Raw genomic sequence first — 19397 nt, 5'->3', positions numbered from 1 at the left:
CAGAAAAAACGTCTGATTTCCCCCATAATTCATAAAACAAGAAAAAAATAATACTAATAACAAAATTCAATGGATAAAATATGTCTGTTTCTGCCAGCTGATAAAAGGCGAATTGAAAACAAAACAGATGATAGGGATTGAGTTCTCACTAATACCAGGTTTAAAACCGAAAACGACATTAGAGTTTGCATTGGTCTATAAAACTAATCCGGCGTAAACGTTTCTGGAAAACCTACAGGGATAATTCTTTCAGAAAGAAACCTATGTATCAACTTGACATATATATTTATTAACCATATTTTCCGAGAGAACTGACCTCACAGGGGACTAATGAACCGTTTCCATGAAACAGTATAATTCACAAAAGACTTTTTTAAATTCGAATGCCGATAGCAGGAATTATTTCATAAACAGAGATAATTAATTTATATTTTATACAATCTTCTCCTACTAAAAACGACGTTTTTTTTTCGTCATCAAATCTAACTCCACTATTTTCGTACGCAAATCCTAATCTAACCGATGGTGCCGGAAGCAATTTCCAGAGCAATTAATATTAGAAAACGAAGAGTTGCACCTTGTGAACGGTTCGTAGAACTACAATTGACGAAGATTTGTCACAGAATTGAAAATTATTGTCATACATCAGACTTCACGACGATTTGACTTAGGAGGGCTTTGGTTCGAGTTGTACTGAACCTCGTTTGTTTCGCTTTTCGGACGATACTACAGTCTGACTCAGCATTGTTAGTGATCTCTGTTATAAATAACGTCAGAAGTTGGTTCTAAGGGTTACGTAACCTCATTTCTGATTTTCACTAGAACATTTTTTCACCATAAAAAAATTAGTGCTTTTGGAAACAGTTTCCATATATAGGTTTTTAAGTATAAGCAATGCACTTGTGTTTTATGACGAAATCTGTTAATTAGTTATCTCATTTTTGTGTATATACTTTCTAATTGCACCAGTTTTTATGCTTAATTAATGACCGTGGGGTGAAACAAAGCGACACACACATTTATATTAAACGAATACAGAATTACTTATATTAACACTTTTCTGTCCATTCACACATCACTATCATCTAACCACCAAACATTCTGAAACCTAATCGCAAATAAAAATGCCACTAACGACAACCAGATTCAACAGATTCGAACATGTTGTGTTCGTGTTTTTTTGCTATTGTTTGTGCAATCTCTGTATTGTGAACGCGTGCAGTCGATTTTTGTTTTCGAGGGCAGCTCCTGCCTCTACCGCACCGGATCCCGCAGATGGATAAGTTCCCTCAAGAAGTGCTTGATGTGGTCGTACGTCGCGAAGCTGATCCCGACGGCGATGGGCCCCTTGATCCAGTTCATGCTGAGCCCCTTGTAGAAGCCCCGGACGATACCCTCCTCCCTGCAATGGGCGACAGGTTCAAAAAAATGTCACAAAAACAGCTGGAAAGCCTAACGATACTAACCTGTAGATTTTGGCCAGTGTAGTGCCGATTGTCAGATACCGATCGACGCAGTGTGCCGTAACACCTGTGGTCTGCATTCGCCGGCGAACAATGTCCAGCGGGTAGCTTGAGGATTGACCGATTACGCCGGCCGTCGCACCGAAAACCAGCGATATCACAGTGTTTGGGCTGGTGTCACCTGTGAGTACTATAGTTGGAAGAAAGGACACAGTTGTTTGTTTCAGTGTTGCAATATTCGATTTTTGACAATTATTTATTGAAACCCTTTCGTCTGCGGTACAAATAATGCCTTGTTCCAAAGCTTTTGAACGATAGCCCAGGTAAAGAAAGAAAAATATGCAGAAGCCTGATAGCTACCCTGGAGAACCTTCTCTCTTAAGCTTTTCCGCAAATGCATAAAACTTTTTTACTAATGTATGAAAGCATCTCGACATAACTTCGAACCTGAAGTAACGCCGCCACTTATACTTACTGTAATACTCCTTCTTGAGAGTATCGTACGTGAAGAAGGACATTCCGGCGTACGGAATGACCCCCAGGATGGTCGCCCAGTAACCCCGGTAGAACGTCCGGGGTCCCTCGCACTGCCAAATCTTAACGAACACCTCCCGCAGCGTCCGGTAGCCGGAGTACTTATCGGTCACAGCCATTCGCGCCCGTGCCAAATCCAACGGGTAGGTCAACGATTGCGATGTGATTCCCGCCAGCGATCCCGCCAGAAACCGTCGCACTTTGGTACTGAAATGTGAACATCAATGGCGTAGAAAGATTCGAAACCATCGGAAATCGGTGCTGATGAGGACTTACTCTTCATTTCGATCGACCTGCAGCAGCTTCTTCCACTGTTCGTGCGCCGTAAACTGGATCGCCGAGTAGGGAATGATGCGGGCCATCGTGGCCGAGTTGCCCCGCCACAGGGCCGCGAAGCCCTCCTTGGTGTAGGTATTGCGCAGAAATGCCAACGCCGCCCGAAACGAGTAGGGAATTTCCTTGCTGGAAAATTTTAAATGGTTTAGCAACTATGGGTAAGACGCACTGCACCGATATGGGACCTACTTGATTTGAAAGTTGATCTTCGTCCGGTCGAGTGGTGCGATCGTGGTTTTGGCCAGTGCTCCGGCGATCGCTCCCGCAACCAGACTGGTGAGGACCACATCCCGATTGTTGAGTCGTTGGTGCGGGTCGGCGACGGTACTGCCAGTGTTGTTGCTTCCGCTGGCAGCAGCACTATTACTACTACTGTTGCCGATCGGATTTTGTGAAATCTTTGGTGTACTGCCGAAGGATGAGTCTAGAACAAAGGATAGACGATGAAAATTGTTAGTGCGTTGGTTAATTTATACGTGCTTCAACTGTGAGCTATGGATAGAAATGAAAGCCAGAATAATTTCCTGGGCAATATTCTGATATATCATCTTATTTGACGAAAAACATCTAAACAAGGCTCTTCAAGGACATAGTCCCTCAACGACGTTTTCTGACGAAACGGGATCTTGATTAATCTTGATATTGTTTGAGAATCTGAATCTACATAAGAATATCTGGGGGAGATTTGGATAAAGCTCTGGATAAAATCTCCAAACCGGATATCGAATAAGACTGAATATCAAATTAAGATGGCATTTTTGAAGAGAAAGAATCTTTAAGGTCACTCCTGACGGAATCCAAGTTTAAAAGTGCTCGCGTTTTCGGGGGCTTATTTATTGCGGGGGATTATTTCACGCATGCTGCGACGCAGCAAAGCTAAATCGACAAAAATGACAGTTGTGAACCGCCTCCTAGTCGAGTGGTGTGCCCCCGAAAACGCGAGCACTTTTAAACTTGGATTCCGTCAGGAGAGCACTGCTAAATCTTAACGAACACCTCCCGCAGCGTCCGGTAGCCGGAGTACTTATCTGTCACAGCCATTCGCGCCCGTGCCAAATCCAACGGGTAGGTCAACGATTGCGAGGTGATTCCCGCTAGCGATCCCGCCAGAAACCGTCGCACTTTGGTACTGAAATGTGAACATCAATGCACTTTTAACCTTGGATTCCGTCAGGAGTGACCTTAATAGATTCTCTCAGTCTGAATTCAACGGAGAAAGTCGATGCTGCTCTCGAGTACCTTGAATCTGCACTAAATACCGCCGAGAACGATGCAGTTCCTGTCGAAATCGTTACTCCTCGCAAATATCAGCTCCCAGATCAAACGAAACTTATTATTCGATTAAGGAATTTGCGACGAAGACAGTTTTGTCGTTCAAAAGATCCATTACTGAAAGGAATCGTAGACAATCTTAATATCCGGATTCGAAACGATTGTGCGGCACACAAATTCAAAAACTTTGGAACCACCATCCACAATTTAACAAACGGCAGTTCTAAGTTCTGGAAAATTAGCAAAAATCTTCGAAATAAAATCAAATACCAACCCCCTCTTCGTAACGATAATCGACTGGTTGTTACCGACACAGAAAAGGCAAATACTCTGGCGGAAAGTTTTGCACGAGCACACAACAATCAACTGGTTAGTGATCCCGAAACAACTCTTGAGGTACGGCGCTCGATGGAAGACCATCAACATCGACCCTGCTACATACACAAAACCCAGCGAAGTCAAGAAAATCATACATCGATTGAAAGGAAGGAAAGCACCAGGACAGGATGGGATTCGGAACGTCATGCTGAAAAGGCTACCTCGTAAAGGACTGGTCTACCTAACGAAACTTTTCAATGCGTGCATCAAACTAATGTATTTCCCCGACAAATGGAAACACGGAAAAGTAATAGTTATCCCAAAATCTAACAAAGACGTCACTCTCCCTACAAACTACCGCCCGATTAGTCTTTTGAGCAGTTTGAGTAAAATTCTTGAGCGATTGATCCTCAACCGCTTGGAACGTCATCTAGAAGTCAACCCTGTGATCCCCAATGAACAATTCGGATTCAAGACTGGCCACTCAACGAATCATCAGCTTGCCCGTATTACAAAACTTGTGAAACAAGGGTTCAACACACAAAAATCTACTGGCATGATTTTATTGGACGTGGAAAAGGCGTATGATTCTGTTTGGCAAGAAGCGATAATTTTCAAACTACACAAAGCTAACTGCCCTCTGTACATAGTGCAGCTAGTGAAATCATTTCTTCTTGATAGAACTTTCGCCGTGCATGTCAATGGCTGCAAGTCGGAGTTCCTCAAAATACCTTGCGGCGTCCCTCAGGGTTCTGTGCTGAGCCCCACACTCTACAATATATTCACCAGTGACGTGCTAATGGTAGACGGAGTCACCTATGCCTTTTTCGCCGACGATACTGCTTACCTTTCAACCGACGAAGATCCCCAAACCATCACCTGTAAACTTCAGCATGCTCAGGATAAACTCCAAGAATTTCAGCAGAAGTGGCGCATCAAAATCAATGCTTCTAAAACCCAAGCTATTTTCTTCAGTCGAAAGCGCTCACCGAGATACTTTCCATCAGATGAAATCGCCATCAATGGGAACAACGTCCCTTGGAATGAAGAAGTAAATTACCTTGGACTTACTCTAGACAGAAAACTACTTTTTGACAAGCACATCAATCGAACAATTGCTAAAATCAACGGTTTATCACGCTCGCTTTACTCGCTGATCCACCGAAGAGCGTCCCTCCAGTTATCCAACAAGCTCCTTCTCTACAAATGTGTGTTCAGACCTGTTCTCACTTATGGTTGCCCGGTGTGGCAACAATGTGCCCTATCGCATCTTAGACGACTACAAGTGAAACAAAATAAGCTTTTGAAGATGATGTTAAATCTAAATCCCTGGTTTCCTACTGAAGACCTCCACCAAATAGCGGAAGTGGAAACAATAAATTGTTTTGTAGAGAAAGTTTCAGCAAGATTTAGAATATCGTGTGAATCGTCTGCTAATCCATTAATACTGGACATTTTCCCATAAGCATATCTGTGATAAAATTAGTATAAGCATCTAAGTTGAATTCAGGGTTTTTTTAAATATTTTTCTCCCTTGTGAACTATCTCGCCAATGAACTATCAATTTTCTAAATAAGCCACAGCATTAATCGCAGCTGTAAGTGTAACAAATCTCTGCATAAGAATAATTGTGAATTTATATAATGTCGAATCAACAGCCAATAAATAAATAATAGATTCTCTGCTCGTCAATTTTCGATTTATGTACTGCGCAAACATACGTAGAATTTCTGAACAAGCTTTTAGCATCAAAATCCAAATCAAATTCAGCCAAGATTGATGAGTTTATGTACAAGATTATTATTGTCAATATATGAACAGATCTTGCTTAATCTTTTAATGAGACCTTAAAAGGTAAAATGTTTCTTCAAAATTGGTGCAATCAGGAGTGACACGATCAAATAATGTAAACTGCCGTAAGAAAGTGCTATCGAATCCAGATATTAAATAAGGCCCCACCACGCCCACCACATATCCTATACGATGATTCGACAACACTATGATAAAAATAGTTTATCTCTGTTTCAAGTGTAGCATTGCCAACTTTTAATAAGGATTGAGGCCCCGTAAAACGCTTTGTTGTTTATGTAGATCATCAAGATTTGAACTCAAGAAAGGTTTTAAAGCCTCAGATGATTAAAAAAAAGAAACCCCCATATTTCTGTATTCATGGTTTGCATCCGTTTTTGAAGCGGTATGTCCAACATTTATGTTCCATCGGCGTCGTTATACACGCGATACTTCTCCCAGTGTGGCAGAGTCTCCCTAGACCCATAATCATTCAAACAACTGCATTCTGCGACGCTACGATGCCGAGGATGATTCTACCAAGAACCGGAAGGCGCCCGGTGGAGTACGAAATTGCTGACCTTCGGGTATTCGGTACTACGCAGTCGTGATGTTCAAAAGCGTTAGCTGGGATGCCATCGCGCTCTCGTTACTCCGGCTTAGGGTGCCGGCCAACTAAACACAATTTTGAAGAGCAATTTCCAGAATCGCTTTTTAAAAGTTGGAACTTACTCATCATAAGACGGAGGTGGTCGTCGTTAACGATCTATGCCGGTACAAGAAGTAGTAATTCACGTGGGACCTAAAACTCTTGGTGTTAATGATTGACAAGCTGACCTTCGACAGCCACGTCGATTACGACTGCCAGAAAGCTTCAACAACTATTGCGGCTTTATCGAGGATGATTGGCAGCACCGATTGATGTAAGACTATAAACTATTTTCTATGTAAAGTTCCTAAATAAAATTTGAATTACAGCTAAAAGCATTGCATAACGTCAATAAATTCAGCAGCATTCGGTCAGTTACGCATACGGCCTCATCTAAATCATCTCGTTTGGAACTACAGTTAGCAAACTAGAAGTGCAACATGCTCTGGAGCGGAAAATGTAGGAGAAATACAAACTTTTCGATATGGACTGTGACATAACGGAAGTCAGCAGCTAATTGTTACAAGGTGAGACACTGGATTGACACGTCAAATCGAAGATCCGTCGATGATGATGCATACGACACGCAATCTTGGCAACGAAAAACGAATCTTGATCGAAGGAGCTGGACGATACAAGGAGGCGGATGTAAACCAGCACCAAATTGAACAGGAGACGTCACTCCCGTTTAATCCGATGCAGCCAACTGGTCCCACTCTATCCCACGACTACCAGTCTACCAGAATAGGGCCAACACTGATCCCGAAACCAAGAAGGCTGACGTTTGTGGAAGGCAAGATCGGAAGGCAGAATGCAGGTCATAATGTTCCGATTCTCCCCGTTCAGGTAAGTCACCTTATGATCCGATGAAAAACGAAATAAATCGAAACACGTTGATATGAACTTTCTATGTAGATAATTCAGGGACACCAAAATTGAAAACCCTAACCCGCCATTTTGTGAAATTTCCCAACAAAATTTCATAAACTCAAATCTGGCTCCCAGTGGACAGTTCTTTCCTACTAGTGAACTACCAAAAGAAACTTCCATGGGTTTAAACCCTGTTCACAGTTGACCGTCAGACAATTTATGTCTCGTGACCTACCCACATTCTCGGGAATCCCGACCAAATGGCCTAGTAGCTTCAAGAATTCAACACTGGCTAGTCGACTGCTATTACCAGATTCAGTTCCGTATGTCATCGACACCTTGAATTTGTTGTATGGCAGACCAGAAATATTGATCAACGCTCTGCTCGAAAAGGTTAGATTGGTTCCAGCATCCAAAATCGAGAAACTAGAGACTCTGATCGATTTTAGCATGGCCATTCAATGCTTGTGCGATCACTTGGAGACAGCAGATCAGCGCGTACACCGTCTAATCCATCATTGCTCTCGGGATTGGTAGGTAAATTACCCGGACATATCAAAATGCAGTGGGGCACTTATCTTCAGCAGTTCCCGGAAGTCAACTTGAAGGATTGTATGACGAACTGAGGAATATCATTCCGTGGAATTCCATTTCGCGGAGTCCCAAGACGCGAGTGATTCAGCGGCGGCATATTTTCGCATTACAAACGCCCGAGGAAATGAAGAATGCAGTCTTGTTGCCGCGAAAACTAAAGTGGCAACCCTAAATCCATTAGACGCCGAAGAACTTCAAACGTTGACCAATGTAGAAGATTAGAGATGGGTACTCAGACCGCATCGTGCTTTCGTACTGTGCGGTTCTTTCTCTCTTCGCGGAAGGAAGTTTTTAATACTACCCGAAGCTATTTTAATTTCAACGGTGCTTCTTAGCGCTATTTGTACCCACTGATCCCGTTACGATCTTTGCAAGGACCCGTGCCTTCGTTTTACGTTGGACCCGTTTGCGGAAGTAAAATTCCGACAAGCGGTGGTAATCCTGCAGGGACACCGTTCTGGGAAAAAACCTCTTAGAAGGTCACGTCTCCACGCTCAGCAATGAGTATTAATAAAAACAAGAGGAAGGGGGAGTCTTTGAATTCTCCACTTCCTTCTAAGAAACAAGGTTTCAAGACCGTCCTGCCAAAGCGCGGAAAAAATAGAAGGAAGCTGGAGAATTCAGATATTCCTTCTAACTCTAATGTCGGAAATAATTTTTCTCCTATCGAACTGAGCAATCAGTTCGATTTGATTAATGATGGTATTGAGCAAATCGAATCTAGCCCAGGTGATTCGATTCATGCGAAAAAGCAAAGGATTCCGCCGATTGTGGTATCTGTTGCCGAGTTTTCTGGCTTTAGGAATGAGATTTTGAGTAACCTTCAGGGGATCAAGGTTTCATTTCAGATTGCTAGGAAGGGTGACTGCCGCGTTTTCCGGGATCCTTTTACGATCTCAAACGTCTTCTTCAGTATTTAACTGAGAAGCGCCATAAATTCTTCACATACGACGACAAAACTGAGCGATTGTTCAAAGTCGTCTTGAAAGGTCTCCCCAGTGATGACAAATCACTGGATGAGATTAAAATTGAAATTTCTCAATTACTTGGATTTTCACCAGTCCAAGTAATTATGATGAAAAAGAAATCCCATTCTGGTACTTCCCAGAGGGGCATTTCTCAAGAATTTTATTTAGTTCATTTTAACAAGTGAACTAAATAATATGAAAAGTTGGAAAAGGCCTGTATTATGTCTCATGTCCGTGTTACATGGGAACATTTCCGCAGGCCTGGAAATTTCAAAACCCCACCCAGTGCCGTAAGTGCCAAAAGTGGGGTCATGGAACCAAACATTGTCACATGGATGCTAAATGCATGATTTGTGGTGGAACCTCTCACGCCAAGGACGCATGTCCTGTGAGAGAAGATTCAATAAATTTAAATGTGCAAATTGTAGGGGCAATCATAAATCCAATTTCTGGAATGCCCTTCACGCAAAAAGTTTTGAATTCCGTGCAAAATTGATGACGGAAATTCCAATCGGATCCAGGATTCGAAGGGTAGAAATTTTTCAAACGTTCAAATTTTTAAACCGGTTACCGGTCGAGAAATTCATACCCTCCACTATTCACAAATAAATTTTGCCGCTCGTCAACGGGTAGCAAGCACTTCAGTAAATTCCAATTTTTCGAATGTACCTACGTATGCAAACATCGCTGCTGGTAGACAAAATTTCTCTTCTCAAAATGAGGTTTATACCCATGTCCCAACGGAAAATAATGGTCATGTTGCCGATTCAGGTAGCATGACTGCTTCCGACTTTGATTTCTTAACTGAACAATTGCATCACATGATTGATGCAATGTTCAAAGCAAATACCATTCCTGAAGCTGTTCAGGTTGGTATAAAGTACACACAAAAAATTGTTATCGGACTCCGTTTCAATGGATCCAAATAATTGTGTGAAAGTTCTAAATTGGAATGCCCGCTCTCTAAAGGGTAAGGAAGATGAATTATTCAACTTCCTTTCAGTTCATAATGTGCATATTGCCATTATAACTGAAACGTATTTAAAACCAGGACTCTCCATTAAAAGAGATCCAAACTATTTTATCTACAGAAATGATCGTCTTGACAGCGCCTGTGGTGGGGTCGCCATTGTCATTAATAGACGTATCAAACATAAATTATATTCTTCGTTTGAAACCAAAGTTTTTGAAACCTTGGGAGTTTCTGTTGAAACAAATTTTGGACAATTTTCCTTCATTGCTGCCTACTTACCTTTTCAATGCATTGGGCAGCAAAAGAATTTGTTGAAAGCTGATCTTCAAATTCTGACTCGCAACAAATCAAAATTCTTTGTAATTGGTGACTTCAATGCCAAACACCGTTCATGGAATAATGCTCAAAGCAATTCCAATGGTAAAATTTTATTTGAAGATTGTTCTGCGGGATATTATACTATTCAATATCCCAATGGACCAACTTGTTTTTCTTCCAGTCGAAATCCTTCTACAATTGATTTAGTTTTAAGGACATAGTTGGAAGAGTACCAAGATGGCAGCCAATATGGCACCGGACCTTCCACGGGCCAACCCCACACCTCCCGCACTCCTCTCCCACCAACATTCGAATGCATCGAACAGCATCGAACAAAAGTTAATTATTCAAATTACTAACCTGTTCACAGCATATTTCCTTACTTCCCGTGATAATGAACATGTTTCTTCAATGAATCCTATGTATTCCGGCTCGAATTGTAGCATAAATTAGCAGTTTCGTGCCAATTTAATAGCCGTCCGCGATTTGTTGGGTTCATCACTGCACTTCACTTCTTCTCAAAGGGCATTGGAAAATCAAGTTTTTACTCACTTCTCCGCACATGAGCAGCCCGAAATGTTGATAGAATGCAAATTAAACACCACTTTTTGAAATCAGTCACTTATTTGAACCGAAAACTTAGTATAAACTGCTAGATTTGCCCGAAAAAAACGATTAAAAACTGATCGCCGAGCGAATGTAAACACCGCGGTGCACCGGCACCGGCAGCAGCAAACTAATAAGTAGGGTGGCTCAAAAAATAACTTTGCTTCGCCACGCTCAGTTGATTATGATTTATAATTTGGGTGTCATCCAATGGTTTGGGCTGGTTTGAATAGGCTTACCGTGCGCAGGTCGTTTCAGGTTTGTATGACAGTTGATATGGCGAGGTTGAATTTAACATTATTCTGATTCTGGCACTCCGTCATTGGGCGATGGCGAGGGGGGAGACCATATGACGGGATGAAATATTTAAGAGCTTCAACTCCATAGACAATTCATATTGAATGGTCGTTCCAATAGTTGGGAGCAGTGTTGTAAAATGTCATTTGCATTCGTTTGTATAATTTTCCCAGTACTTTTTCCAGAAGGTAGCTATCAGTTCATGATGTATGACGAACTTATAGCGCTTTAATTTACCTACAACTTTGTCTAACAAGACATTGCTGTAAATATGTAATCTGGGGCGTGGGAGGCAAAATGTCATTCAAATGACATTATGTCAAATGACACGTGACATTTTGTAGAGTCTTCACCCTCCAGCCTCAGATGTTGTATTTAGAGCAATGTACCCTTGGATAAAAATATAGCCCTACTCAAGCGTTATGAGTAGATTAAAAATTATGGAATAAATTTGGCTTCTAAAGAAAGTTATGTACAAATTAGTCAAATGACATGCAGATGACATTTTACAAGCCTGGTTGGGAGTCGATTTTAATCGAGGTTGCGATTCTTTCGCATGATAATTAGGCTTCTCAGAAGGCATCAGTGAACGTGCAATTCAACAAAATACCCAGAATTTGTATGTGATATCTATCGCATCAGGGGCAGATACTTCTAGTCTAGTCTAGTCTACACTATCGTACCAGGGGCAGATACTTCATACAAAAAGTGTGACATAAGGGTGAGTATAAAATGCTATATTTGCGTTACGTAATCAAAGGATCTTTCCTGCGGTGCGGTTTTCGTTCACTGAAGTCTCTGATATGTTGCTTTCAGCAATGTGGGTTCTCTTTTCGCCAGCGTTTGGAGGGAAAGCGCCGTAATCAGTGTAATAAAGCTATAGTTTCCCATTCTAGTTTTCATACAAACTTGAACCGGCTTGCGCTCAACCAGTTTTTGTTCAAATCGGTTTTTTTAGGACACTCGGAGCATGGGACGGAATCGAGTGAGCGTGATGGTGCTGGGTCGTTTTTTGAACCACCCTACTAATATTCTTTGTTTTTTATAAATACAACACCAATACTACTACAGTATATGAAAGTTTTTACTGTACCAATACTATCAAAGCTTTGTTTTGGTACTCAACCCACCTTCACCTTAACGGATTCAAGTCAGCTGTGTGGCCAATTGGTAACTCATGCTGACTTTGACTCTGATCATCTTCCTGTGACATTTGAAATATCACAAGAAGCCATTTATAATCCAATCAGCTCTACTTTTAATTATCATAGAGCTGATTGGGATTTATATAAAACGTATATCGATAGGAATTTTGATGTTGATATTCCTCTCGATACCAAAAGTGATATTGATAATGCTCTCGTATCTTTGACAAATTTAATTGTCGAAGCCAGAGGCATTGCAATTCCTAAATGTGAAATTAAACTCAACTCCATTATTATTGACGACGATCTTCAGCTACTGATCCGTCTTAAAAATGTGAGAAGAAGGCAATACCAAAGAACTCGCGATCCCGCGTTGAAAGTTATTTGGCGAGATTTGCAAAATGAAATTAAAAAACGTTTCGCTATTCTGAGAAATACCAACTTTGAGAATAATGTCTCGAAGTTGGATCCCAGTTCGAAACCCTTTTGGAAATTAACAAAATTCTTAAAAACCTCAAAAGCCAATTCCAGCGCTTAAAGAGGGAAATAAAATTTTATTAACAAATGGCGTAAAGGCTCAAAAACTTGCTCCAGCAGTTCGAGAGTGCCCATAATTTTAGTCTAGGTCTCACTAGTCCAATTGAGGATCAGGTTACACGGAGCTTCGAAGACATTCTCAGTCAAGAGAATGTTTTTGACCCTTCGTTGGGAACTAATTTGGATGAAGTGAGATCTATTACTAGAAAATTTAAAATATAGAAAGCCCTGGTGATGATGGTATTTTCTACATACTTATCAAAAAACTTCCTGAGAGCTCTTTTATCCTTTTTAGTTAATTTATTTAACAAATGTTTTCAATTGGCATACTTTCCAGATAAATGGAAAAACGCCAAAGTTGTTCCAATTTTGAAGCCGGACAAAAATCCAGCTGATGCTTCTAGTTATCGCCCAATCAGTTTGCTTTCTTCAATAAGCAAACTGTTTGAAAAGATTATTTTAAATAGAATGATGGTTCATATTAATGACAATTCTATTTTTGCTGATGAACAATTTGGTTTTCGCCATGGGCATTCAACCACCCATCAGTTATTAAGAGTAACGAATTCAATTCGGCTCAACAAATCTGAAGGATATTCGACTGGAGTTGCTCTTCTTGATATAGAGAAAGCATTTGACAGTGTTTGGCATGAAGGTTTGATTGTAAAATTGTTGAATTTTAATTTTCCTCTGTACATTATTAAACTGATCCAAAATTATTTATCAGATCGCTCACTGCAGGTAAACTATCAGAATACGAAATCCGATAGATTACTTGTAAGAGCTAGTGTTCCCCAAAGGCAGCATACTGGGGCCCATTTTGTATAACATTTTTACTTCTGACTTACCTGATTTACCACCAGGGTGTCAAAAACGGGCCTTTCAGCCAAAGGGCGAAGCCTTCGTGTCATTTGTAGTAGATTGCAAAAAGTTTGGATATTTTCTCCACTTACTTGCAAAAATGGAAAATTTCCCCGAATGCTTCCAAAACTCAGCTTATAATTTTCCCACATAAGCCGAGAGCTTCTTATTTGAAACCTTCTAGCAGACATATTGTCACTATGAATGGGGTTCCAATTAATTGGTCTAGCGAAGCTAAATATTTAGGACTTCTGCTAGATCAAAAATTAACTTTTAAAAATCACATTGAAGGCCTTCAAGCCAAATGTAACAAATATATTAAGTGTCTATATCCACTTATAAACAGAAAATCAAAACTTTGTCTTAGGAACAAACTTTTGATTTACAAACAAATTTTTAGACCTGCCATGTTGTATGCTGTGCCAATATGGACTAGTTGCTGCAATACCAGAAAGAAGGCACTTCAGAGGATTCAAAATAAAATTCTGAAAATGATTCTGAAGTTGCCTCCGTGGTATAGTACCAATGAACTTCATAGAATTTCTAATATTGAGACATTGCAACAAATGTCCAACAAAATAATTTCCAATTTTAGACAAAAATCGTTGCAATCTTCTATTGCAACGATTAACTCCTTGTACCCTTAGTATAAAATAGGTTAAGTTTAGTTTAAGTTGAAAACATTGTAATTCCTACATGGTTCGATTAACCAGAGGAAAAATTCTAACTGCCAGAGGCAATTGAAATGTATTAATAATAACTAAAAAGTAACATAGCAAATAAGCATGATAGTGTTAAGAAAACACGGAACACCTAGTCTAAGAGATGAATGCATGTATTAGATAATTAGCAAATAAAATTAGTTAAAAAAAAAAAAAAAAAAAAAAAAAGAGATGGGTACTGTAGGATCTTAACGGACTTAACTAATAATAAACTTCAAGAACTAACAGTGGGTTTTAGATATAAACTTTATTCAACAAACCGAACGTATAGGCAACCACTTTTCACGCCAACGGTTTCCACTCTCATCTACTCTATGCTCTACCGAGGCGAAACGTTAAGGGTTGCCAGATATGCTGTAGTGGTACAAAGGCAAATGAATATCATTCTCTACAGGTACCTGTTACCGACGCGACAATCACAGCAGAAATCTGATCCCAAACGAACGACGCTGGCGCGCGCCGATGCACCCAAAACAATGAAAGTACAGTGACGCATATTGCATGTTCTGAACAAGAAGAAAAAATTAAAAAAAGAAGAAGTTAGGAGCACTAAAAGAACGGAGTCCTCCGACAGGACGACCGGCACAGCTAAGGAAATGCTAAAAATGCAGCGAGATACCATGGAGGCTCTCGTGAAATCCATACAAGGGATTAATAATGAGTCGGACCCTGGAACAAGTCAAACCGGGGTGACTGGGTCCAACCAAGGTAATTGCAAACTCTAGCAGATTTGCTGAAGTTTGACGGATCGGCCAAGGATTGGCCAAGATTTAAGAAACAGTTCGTAGAGACTACGGCAGTAGGAGCGACCCAACGACCCTAGAAAACCTAAACCGCCTGCAGAAGATACTACGTGGGAGTGCCGAATATAAAACGCTAGAGGACCTGAAAGATTGGATCAAACCTCTAGCACAAACATTGGAAAAGGAAAACCAGAGTGAATGTCCACGATAACGAGGCAAAATTTAAATGTTTTGTGTGTGTGCAGAGGAGAGAAGCAAACATATTTTGAAGGTGAAAAGTTAAAAAAATTAGCATCGAGGCTCGTAGAAAACTAGCAAGTCAGAAACAAACGTTTTGGTTGCTTTGGGACGACTCACCAAGTGAATGATTTCACAATGTTCTCATCAAGGGAGAACCAACTATAACCAGATAGAGCTGTGTGCCGCCGCGCCACGCCGCCGCCGCCGACAGTTTTTGGCACACCGCAGCCGATATTTTTGCATCAGCGCGCCGCCGTTTAAAATTTGTTACGCCGCTGATCTATAATTTTCCGCGCCGATTAAAATTTTCAGTGGAAACTCCTAAGATTCATTGGATTTTCCGTATAATTTCCTGACAGATCTGTACAACATTACGTTGAAATTCCAGAGAATTTTTCGTGAAGATATCAATTATTTCCATACAATATCTTGTTAACCTTTCGTAGAACTCTCCGTAAAAACCAAGCGTGAAAATTGCGGAGGAGTTCACGTTGAAATAAAAAAAATTTGTTTGAAATTGAATTTTCGAACAGAAAAGAGTTGTTCGGCAGAAAGTCACAAGGCTGAAAGTTGTTAGGCCGAATCGTTTAACCGAAAAGACTATTTGATAGAAGCCTACCCGAGCAAAGCTTAAGAGCAAATTGATAACTTGATTTAATGTTGTGAAATCATCGATTATGTTTTCTTAATTTAATATCTTTTTGGTCGTTTTAACGGTTAAAATAACAAAACGCATAGCAGAATTATCTTACTGTGACATCAAATCGAAAACGATTTCTGCTGTCGATGAGAGCAAATCGAAAATTAAATTTGATATTGGTTTCCGATAGCAAAATAAATACATAGTTTGATGTCATATCATTCAATTTAGTAATCTACTGCAACATGAGATCAAAATATGTAATCAATTATGATGATTTATACATATTTGAAAACAAATTATGAATCAATTTGATGTCAAAATCAAAATATTCTATTTTTATGCTCTCATTATGTTTTCAGACTTTGGTAGGATATCTACACTCAGAATAATCTGCACGTAATAAATATGTGTGCACTAATTGATTGTGATCAGTTAACCACGCGCGGGAGACGAGCCAGCCTCGGGCTGAAAGTCTCCCTAATAAAGACACAAAAAAAAAGTTTACCGCGCATTTGTGATTCATTGGCTAATAATTCATTCATTTGGCTAATTCAACATTAATTCATTTGGCTAAAAAAAATCGTTTTACGCTAATGAAAAATATGTGCGGATGCTAATGATATGTATTACACTAATTTGTTTTAAGTGCGTCCTGGGATAGTAAATGGTTATGTGCGCACACGGTGGGCTGCAAAATGGTGAGTTGACATCAAGGAAGGAGCGCCCAACAGAGCTCTGGTCCCCACAAGTTCCTATCTCACGCTTCCACGGGTCGTCCGATGACAAAAGACCGCCAGCTAAGGGTTGCGTACTCAGCTGGTAGTGTAGCCTGGGCACTGTTGCCCTTCTGACATCAGCTATAGTGAGAAGGCACGCCTCGAGCGTCTGTTCACCAGGAGGTGCGGCTAAAACAGCCTCTGCCTGGATCCCAGCGGCTGATCAACGAAATGCTGTATCGCATCAGCTATACCTAAGGTGGCAGCCCCACCAGCGCGATGTAGGTAACACAACCCCAGTAAGGTAGCTTACTGAAGCCTCTCATATACCACGAAAAATGGAGATAGAAGAAAAAGAGAATGTTATTTTTGGCAACCGACCCGGCTACGAAATAAGGACTATGATTGGAAACTCGGTACCAGGAATGTCAGGACCCTAAATAAACCTGGACGAGTGAGCCTTCTGGCTCGTGAACTGCAGAAGGTTGGAGTGAACGTGGCCGCTATTCAAGAAGTCCTATGGCCTAGATCCGGAGAACGTGAATTCTGAGCCGTGGACCCCACGACCAACACTGCATTCAAATGTAACATCTATCACAGCCGCGGCGGAAAAGCAGAGCATTTCGTTGGTTTCGTAGTGATGGGCAAGCAGATGAAGCAAGTGATGCGTTGGAAACCCATTAGCGAACGAATCTGTGTGTTGGGGACACGGGGAAAATTTTTCAATTACAGCCTTATCAACGTTTACGCACCGACAAACGATAAATCAGACGACGTGAAGGACACGTTTTATGAATGTCTTGATAAAGCCTATAGAGAGTGCCCAAAGCACTACGTGAAAATTGTTATCGGAAACGCTAACGCTCAGGTCGGTAAAGAGGACTTTTTCCGTTCCATAATCGGTAGGGAGAGCCTTGACTCCGCTACCAATGACAACGGCCTACGGCTAGTAAATTTCGCTGCTGCCAGAGGGATGGCCATCAGTAGCACCTACTTTGCATGTAAGAACATCCGAAAGCACACCTGGAGACACCCAAATGGTGAAACTTGCAACCAGATAGACCATGTTCTGGTGGATGGGCGCCATTTCTCGGATGTTATTGATGTGCGGACATTCAGAGGTCCGAACATTGACTCTGATTACTACCTCGTTGTCAGTAAAATTCGATCACGGTTGTCAACTGTATCGAACGAAAGATCACAGCGAACGATGCGTTACCATATTCAGCGATTGTCGGCGGAAGGAGTATCGGCTGAGTACCGCCAGAAGCTCGACGAACGGATAAGTGCAATCTACGTTAGCGACAACATCAACGATTCATGGAGCGGTGAGCACAACAGCACGAGAAGTGGTAGGCACTGCACAGAGGCGACCCAGGACGGGTTGGTTCGATGTGGAGTGTCAGAGAGTGACAGACGAGAAGAACGTTGCCAGAAGCCGGATGTTGGTGTCGGGTACCCGATCGAATAGAGATCGGTACAAGAAAGCAAGAGCAGCCGAAAAACGAACCCACCGCAGGAAGAACAAAGAACATGAAGAACAAGTGATTAGGCGCAGGAAAAAATGGAGCAGAACGATATGCGGAGGTTTTATGAGTCTGTCAATGGCGTGCGGAGAAAGACAGCGCCATCTCCCGTTATGTGCAACGACCAACAATCCGTGACAGATAAAACCGAAGTGGTTGCCAGGTGGAAGCAACACTTCGAGACTTTGTTGAATAGTGGTGCATCGGTGAATAGAATAAGCTGTTAAAGAGCTGAAAAACAATAAAGCTGCGAGGAAGGACCAGCTCCCGGTTGAACTTCTCAAACATGGCAGTGAGCAGCTTTATGAAGTTCTGCACCATATTATGTCGAAAATATGGAAAGACGAGGAAATGCCTGCTAGTTGGTTGGACAGCCTCATTTGCCTTCTCTTTAAGAAGGGGCACAGACTGGAGAGCGCCAATTACCGAGGAATAACCCTCCTTAATTCGACGTACAAAATTATGTCCCGTATTCTGTTCAACAGATTGAGACCTCTTGAAGAGTCCTTCGTCGGCGAATACCAAGCAGGTTTTCGTGAGGGCCGATCAACGACGGATCAGATGTTTACCCTGAGACAAATCCTTGATAAATATCGGGAGTACAACTTGCAGACACATTATCTGTTTATTGATTTCAAGGCGGCGTACGATTCAGTGAAACGGAATAAATTATGGCAAATTATGCTTGAACATGGTTTTCCGGCGAAACTGATACGGCTGATTCGTATAACGTTGGACGGATCGAAATCAAGTGTAAGGGGTGCGGATGAAATATCGACGTCATTTGTTACCTTAGATGGATTAAAGCAGGGTGATGAACTCTCGAATCTACTGTTCAATATAGCGCTCGAAAGAGCGATTAGGAGAGCTGGTGTGCAAAGAAGCGGTACCATTATCACAAGATCGCATATGCTCCTGGGATTTTCGGACGATATCGATATTATCGGGATTGATCGCCGTGCCGTGGAAGAGGCTTTCGTGCCTTTTAAGAGAGAGGCAGCGAGGATTGGACTCACGATCAATACCAGCAAAACGAAGTACATGGTCGCTGGCAATCAACGTGGGTTCATTGGTGGTGGTGATAGCGAAATGGTGCTAGATGGTGACAAATTTGAAGTGGTAGAAGAATTTGTGTACCTTGGAACATTAGTGACGTGCGATAATGATGTTACCCGTGAGGTGAAAAGGCGTATTGCAGCTGCAAATAGGGCTTATTACGGACTTCGTAACCAGCTTAAGCGAGACTTAAGCTGGTTACGAAGTCCGTAATAAGTCTGC

At 41.4% G+C, this 19397-nt stretch overlaps 1 protein-coding gene across 1 annotated transcript in view; it reads right to left on the bottom strand.

Moving 5' to 3' along the window:
- Window positions 1–268: 268 nt before the first annotated feature.
- The window catches only part of LOC134207694 (mitochondrial coenzyme A transporter SLC25A42), a 58692-nt gene continuing 39563 nt past the window's right edge, over window positions 269–19397 (bottom strand). Inside the window, exons 3-7 of the mRNA XM_062683494.1 lie at window positions 2523–2757; window positions 2274–2459; window positions 1939–2204; window positions 1467–1653; window positions 269–1402 (exon numbers count right to left, since the gene is read on the bottom strand). Coding sequence (XP_062539478.1) covers window positions 1255–1402; window positions 1467–1653; window positions 1939–2204; window positions 2274–2459; window positions 2523–2757 — 1022 coding nt within the window. The 3' untranslated portion in view covers window positions 269–1254. The remainder of the gene's footprint in view (window positions 1403–1466; window positions 1654–1938; window positions 2205–2273; window positions 2460–2522; window positions 2758–19397) is intronic.

The sequence above is a fragment of the Armigeres subalbatus genome, chromosome 1 (assembly GCF_024139115.2).
Source record: "Armigeres subalbatus isolate Guangzhou_Male chromosome 1, GZ_Asu_2, whole genome shotgun sequence".
Lineage (NCBI taxonomy): Eukaryota > Metazoa > Arthropoda > Insecta > Diptera > Culicidae > Armigeres > Armigeres subalbatus.
The sequence above is the reverse complement of the archived record's forward strand: the minus strand, read 5'-3'. Positions and strand labels throughout refer to the sequence as shown.